Below are 6,883 nucleotides of genomic sequence, written 5' to 3'. Positions count from 1 at the left end.
TTTTTTTTTTTTTTTTAAATGAAATTTTGACAAAGAAACTGAAAATTCTGTTTTTGACATGAAACGTTGTTTCTAAAACTGAATGACTACCAAACATAGTTTAGTAAGATGAGTACATGTAATTGCAAAAAATCAAGTCAATGTCAATCACAGATCTTAAATAAGTTGGTATAGCATTCCAAATGTTTTTATATCACCGAAAGAAAACCATTGACTACAAAATGAGCCAGCATGTGACATAATATGATAAAATGTGTTAAGCATCACATTTAAAGTAAAGGGTGCATCTTGTTGTTACCCATGTGGTGAATTAAGAAATTGTAATCTTCTTTTAACTACCTTTTATATTATTCCTAAAAATTATTTAAATACTGTATTTATGTAAAATTACACAATCTATCTTCTTTTAATTACGTAAAGGGTGCATCTTCTTGTTGGGTTAATGAATCTCAAGGTGTAGAAAGTAGAAACAGCCCCTACTCTGAATGGTACAATGTAATTGAAGGTTTGCCAAGCCTATGGCACTTTTGTCTATATCAACCATTGTTGGGGCAAGGATCATCTATCCGTGTTGCGTAGATCCAAGGGTTGGGAGCGCTTTGGGCTGCATGTCTAAGGGCTCCCAACCCTTGGATCTGCACTACAGAGTTGTCTGATTCAGGTCGCATATGGTATGCTAGTAATTGACACTAGCAGTGACTCGTCTTAGGCAACGATGGATCTAAGTGCAGCCCAATAGAGGTACATCCACACATGAGGCACGAGATAGCCCACTTGCCACTATCACACGCTCAATAGTTGGTTTTAGTAGTGGGCAGGGCTCCTCTTTGGTGCAACAGGGGTGGCCCCTCATATCTGATGGCCTGGAGCAACTCTGTGGGGGCCCATGTGTTGGGGTCCGTCCCAGATACACCTTTTTCTTTTCTTTTCTTCACTTGCCTACCAAACACAGCCTGGCGTTGGGGTCCGTCCCAGATACGTTATTAGATATATCAAAGGAATCACAAAAGAAGAAATTGACCATTGGTTGCTGTACTACCATTAAACTAAATTTTACAGTAATTCTAAACCTGTATAATTAGAGCCATTTAAGAACCTTATATTGAAAAATAAAAGCAGCAGCCATGAAAGTCCATGGCTACCACTGCTTTAGTTAGTTAACATTGATGAATCGAATGAAGTGATTAGAAGAGTTCAAAATCTCCACTAAATACATGGAGGTTTCAAACACCAATGAAACATGGGAACTGTATAATATGATGGAATATAAAAATGCCGACTGAAAGTGGATCATGTGCTCTAATCTAATCTGTTATGCCTCCATTCTGAAATTTATGATCCATGAAGTTCTTCTTAAGCTTTGTGTCTGTGTGGAGAGAGAGAGAGAGAGAGAGAGGAACTAAATGGAGAAACACGGAGAAATGAAGATCAACAAAGGAAAAAGGAATGAAGAAAAACGAGTTAAACTAAATCTAGAGAAACATACACAAGATAGATGAAGATTTTACAAAGAAGAGTTGAGACCATGATGAACAACCTTTATTGGGTTAGACTAATTCGCTGGTCCTCATTTATACAACAATTCAAATCAATATGGAGCTCGGATTAGTGCAACCCAATGGGAATGTGGCAACAGTAAGATCAGAATAAAAAAAAGCGCAGGGCCTTAATGGTTTACTCTAGCTCTGTAAATCTCTGTACAGTGTGGATAGAGGAAAAACCATCCAAAATGAAGGATGGGTCAGTGAAAGCTCTCAGACAGCATCGCTATGCCAGGCAAGAACCATGTCTTCAAGCTCCAATTTCAGCTCTCCCCACTGCAACTCCAACAACTCCACTCCTTCTCCACTCCCCACTCTCACTTGTACCATAAACAGGGAAGGTGCCACTTCTAATACCTCTATCAACAATCCCATCCTCTCCTTCCCCAACCCAATCACACTTTTCTTCCTTCTCTCTACTGTATATCCTAATTTCGTCCCAACCTCTGTCACTCTCTCCGCAATCCTATCCGCTGATTCCAAAATTGATGTGAATCTCTTCGCCCACTTCCTCCTCGCTTCAAACAACCCTGACAAATCCAATCCCGACGACATCGATATTATATCAAAAGCACTCATCGAACCCTTATCCGGCGACATTGTTAGCTGCAAATCGAACAGGGTTTGTATCTGATGGTTCTGATTCTGATCCTTCGATTGCAAGGACTTCTTGAACCAACCCACTTCCATTAGAGCTTCGATACTGATGCGGGTATCAGGATTCGGGTCAAGCAGCCGAGCGATCACCCACCTCGCCGACTTTGAAAACCAGGACGGAAATTGAAAATCCCGGCGGCGAATCTTCTGGTACATGACGGCAAGATTTGAATCATTGAAAGGGAGGAATCCAGCGAGGAAGACGAAGAGGATGACACCACAGGACCAAGCATCTGCCTTGGTTCCGTCGTAACCTTTCCGTCCGACCACTTCAGGGGCTGTATATGCCGGCGTCCCACAGGCCGTGTGGAGAAGCCCATTTTTCAATTGCTCTGGGAGAGCAGAAAGGCCGAAATCGGAGACCTTAAGGTTACCCTGATCGTCAAGGAGGAGGTTCTGGGGCTTGAGGTCTCGGTGGGCGACCCCATTCATGTGACAGAAGTTAAGGGCCAAGACCAATTGTTGGAAATAGCGGCGTGCGACGGGTTCGGTGAAACGTTGACGCCGGGAAATCTTGGAGAGCAACTCGCCGCCTCTGGCGTACTCCATGACCAAGTACATCTTTGATTTTGTAGCCATGACTTCATGGATCCTGATGATGTTTGGGTGTCGAAGTCGACGCATTACAGAAACTTCGTTAATCACGCGAGGTTCCATTGTGGTGTTGACGATCTTGGTCTTGTCGATTACTTTCACGGCCAAATCAGAACCATCGGCAAGAGAGCGAGCGCAATACACCTTAGCGAAGCTGCCACGGCCGAGAAGGCGACCCAGGCGATACTTACCAAGCAAGACATCGGAGCTGCTAGATGTACTGGTGGCGGCGGCGGCGGTTGGTACTGCCGGAGAATGCATTGGTACTTGGTATACGGTTGCGGAGAAGGGCTCAGAGGCGGCCCAAAGCAACCTAAGCAAGACACCACCACCCTCACGCACGGACTGAACTTTGCTTTGTTTGATGGCTTCTCTTGCTCTGTAAAGGAGAATGATTGAGTAGTAATATAGAGTATATAGCCAACGGGATCCACTCTGCTGGGAATGTATATTCTCTTTGGAAACTCTACGCATCAGATAGGTTAAGTTCCCAGAAACATCTATTATTTTTTACTTGTTTTAATTAGGCCAAACCTTGACCGTTGGTGGTGGGGCATCACAAGCTCACGGTCGAAACCATCCCTCTCCTAGGGCTTCAAATCAAAGGTTGCAATTACCAAAGTCTACAACGAAGGAATTCTTCTTTCACCATGGGTGAAGACAAAGGTGTCAATCATTCTATTTGGATTAGTTTCGGTCCCATTTCATGGATTTTTATGTGAGAATAAATGAATTTAAAACATGAATTAATAAGAGTGCATTGGTTTTAGTTTGGTTTTGATTTCTTATTAGTTTATTATGGGTTTGATCTCGGATTACCATGTTAATATATTCATAAATACGGAAAAAGTGTGTATGTGTTTTTTTTTTATTTATGAATTTGGGATTGGTATTGTTTTTAGGGTCAGACCAATTCTGATTGAACCGAATCTCATTGACGATTATGCTTACTTGAACCACGGCTCAACAACACAAAGATAATAATAATAATAATAATAATAATAATAATAATAATAATAATAATAATAATAAATCAAGTTGAATCCTCCCCATCATTTCAGTGCTTCCTATGAAATATAGATACCTATGAATATGATCTTGTGGTGCATTGGGTTCTTTTACATGTGAGCACCTTTTGTTTTACATTGTCAAACATGTGAGCGGGTTGAGGACTTAGATTCATAGGATAAATTATGAGATATCAAATCTCCTCTCAACTAAAGTTTGGACAAAGAGTTCCTATAATGTGAGTTGGGATGGCATGTGAATGGGTCAAATATGAGATCCACCCTACCTTAATCTTATTTAGTTAAGGACTTAGGGTTGGATATAGCTAAGGATATTAGAATTGGATTGAGAATCTTGTCAAAGCAGTTTGGATCTTCGAGTGATGAATATTTTAGTTTCTTAGTTTAATAGATTTTTAGATCGATGTTTTACGATGACGATGAAGGAGGAATTCTTCACCACTATCATCTGTCTTGTCTGATTGAATTAGGGAGACGTGTTTCCAATCTTATACAATAAGAGGTGGGAGATTATGATGACATAGTAGACCAATTATTAGTACAAATCACCAATGGTGAGGAGATTCTTTCTTCTCTATGTGTGAAAGAAGACTTTTGCCTAGATTTTTTTAAGTGATAATTTTGTTTTTCGGAGTGCGGAAGAGATTTAAAAAGATAAAAAAAAAAAAACTATTTTCTCATTACCATGTAGAAACAATAGGCAGTCTGCTTCTTTTATGGACAGGCAAGCATTGTTTTAAAAATTAGAGTCGGTTGATTTGGATTAAAATTAGATGTGACTGATTGATTCTTTCAAAGATACTAATTGTTTTTGGGATTGAATTGCTCAATTTCAGATCTAAGAAGTCAATTCTAGGTTTTTTGGGACTGATTCAATCCTTAATCCGAGTTTTAAATTTTTGTATGCAAGGGCCAGCAGGATTGTGAATGAATTTTTCTCTCCAAGAAATGAAACTGCATAGAAAAGTAGTAATGAGTTCTCTAATTAGAAGGAACCTTTTTTTCAATAGAAGGGAGAAGGCGGAAGATAACTCCCACCGAATGTGGTCTTAGTGCACAACAGTTTCATCAACTGCGGTGCTAGACTTAGCATGGGCTACGGGTTCAACACGGTATTAAAATATGTGGCTAACGATATCAATATGGATCATACTGATACAAGCGAAGAGACCTCTTAATCATATCGATAACTAATGAAATCTAGCATAAGTCCAGAGAAGATCGCATATTCGATCCCTTAGTACCCCTTAGCCCCTGCTGGTCCCTTTGGGTCCTTTTTTTTTGTTTTACATCATTTGTCTTGAGGAGAAGTGAGCAAATGTTTCTTCCATCAATTTAGGTGACACAAGTGGTAATTACCAATCTTAACAAAAACAAAAAGCATAACAAAAACTATTACAATGTGACACATAAAGAACACCTGTTCCATCATTTGATGGCCCCCACTTAGAATGCTTAGATTTAGTGGATGGCATTTGCCATATAAAAGTCAAAGAGCAACAATTTAGTAGTAGGGAGCCTTGGGGTTGTGCATGTACCACGCGTTCTCCCTAGAAATTGAGGCTTGTGGTTGTGAATTTGTGAAGAGTTTAGGTGACTTATCTGTGGGTGTCCAGATGCTTAGAGTGAACGAATTAGGGATTGTGTGAATAAATGTACGAATCTAGATTTGATTTCTTATTTAGACATATGTGATTTAAGTGAAGATCGTGATGTGATGATGATTTAAAATCTATTATCCTTGTTGTGTAAAGGGCTGGAGAGATTCTTGGATCATCATGGATGAACGAAAACTTGAAATTTCTATATCACCCTTGTGGATTTGTCTATTTGACTATTCTCTATTTATCTTGAATTTCAATTTGTTTGGATTTAGGAAGTGGAAAAAAAAAAAAAAAAAAAAAATGGGATGGGGGAGATCCACATGCATTGTGAGGTTTAATAGATAATGCATTATTTCAAACAATAGTTATCATACAACTCGATCAGTTTGAAATTTGGATAGAGCATTAATCTCAATGAGATAATGATGATCAAGATGCTTATGTCAATAATAATAATAATTTATAGTAGGAAGTTTTTTGTTTGGTAGTCCTTATCACCAAGCAATGGACATATGCCTACATCGTCTCATGACCGATCAGATTAAACTGAAATATTGTGGGTAATTATCCCCAATTAAGGTCCTTTGTTCATATGTCAAATTTCAACTTACATGAAATTGACATATGGTAAAACAAATCATTTAAAGATTTAAGAACTGACCTCTTTTCTCACCATCTCCCCTCTCCTTTGGAGAATTTAAAAGATGATTAGGTTCCAACGAAACTCTAATGAATGTTTAAGTTGTAAACATAATATAGACTTATCTATTTATGACTTTGTCCTTCCTCCCTCACCATTTCTTTCCCATTTTTTTTTTTTTAAATTTATTCTCACTCAAACCCTCTTCCCCTTTTTGTTGGTGAAGCCTCTAGAATTAATTGGGATTTAATTAAGAACTCTGATGATATATTTACATTGAAAGTATTGTAATCACCAAATGTATGTCAACATCCTTCAAGTTGGACAAAATTTTCAAAGGAAATTTTGAAAATATAGATTATAAAGTTTTGGAATATAACCCTTTAATACATTAAGATATTTTTAAATATGACTATATATGATTGATTTAGGATTAATACCACCCATAATGAAATCTATTATTTTCTTTTTCTTAGTGAGGGACTATGTGTTTACAACTTATGATATGATGTTTTACCAAAAAGAGAGACATATGATACGATGTTAAAAAGGGGATAGGGAGAGGAGATTTTTAAGTTTTGGAATATAACCCTTTAATACATTAAGATATTTTTAAATATGACTATATATGATTGGTTTAGGATTAATACCACCCATAATGAAATCTATTATTTTCTTTTTCTTAGTAAGGGACTATGTGTTTACGACTTATGATATGATGTTTTACCAAAAAGAGAGACATATGATAGGATGTTAAAAAAGGGATAGGGAGAGGAGATTTGATGGGTATAATATAATTGAAGGAGTAAGGACAAAATC

The 6,883-nt window shown here is 38.0% G+C and overlaps 1 protein-coding gene across 1 annotated transcript; it reads right to left on the bottom strand.

Annotated features, from left to right (window-relative positions):
• Positions 1-1,447: 1,447 nt before the first annotated feature.
• Positions 1,448-3,232, bottom strand: LOC122088280 (CBL-interacting serine/threonine-protein kinase 7-like). The gene has a single exon (XM_042657480.1). The coding sequence runs from the start codon at positions 3,051-3,053 to the stop codon at positions 1,755-1,757; it is 1,299 nt and encodes a 432-aa protein (XP_042513414.1). The 5' UTR covers positions 3,054-3,232; the 3' UTR covers positions 1,448-1,754.
• Between the last annotated feature and the right edge of the window lie 3,651 nt (positions 3,233-6,883).

The sequence above is a fragment of the Macadamia integrifolia genome, chromosome 9 (assembly GCF_013358625.1).
Source record: "Macadamia integrifolia cultivar HAES 741 chromosome 9, SCU_Mint_v3, whole genome shotgun sequence".
Classification (NCBI taxonomy): domain Eukaryota; kingdom Viridiplantae; phylum Streptophyta; class Magnoliopsida; order Proteales; family Proteaceae; genus Macadamia; species Macadamia integrifolia.
This window is presented reverse-complemented; position numbering and strand designations above follow the sequence as displayed.

Excerpts from the sequence above, each read along its gene's own strand:
- LOC122088280 (XM_042657480.1), bottom strand. The coding sequence starts at position 3,053 with ATGCATTCTCCGGCAGTACCAACCGCCGCCGCCGCCACCAGTACATCT.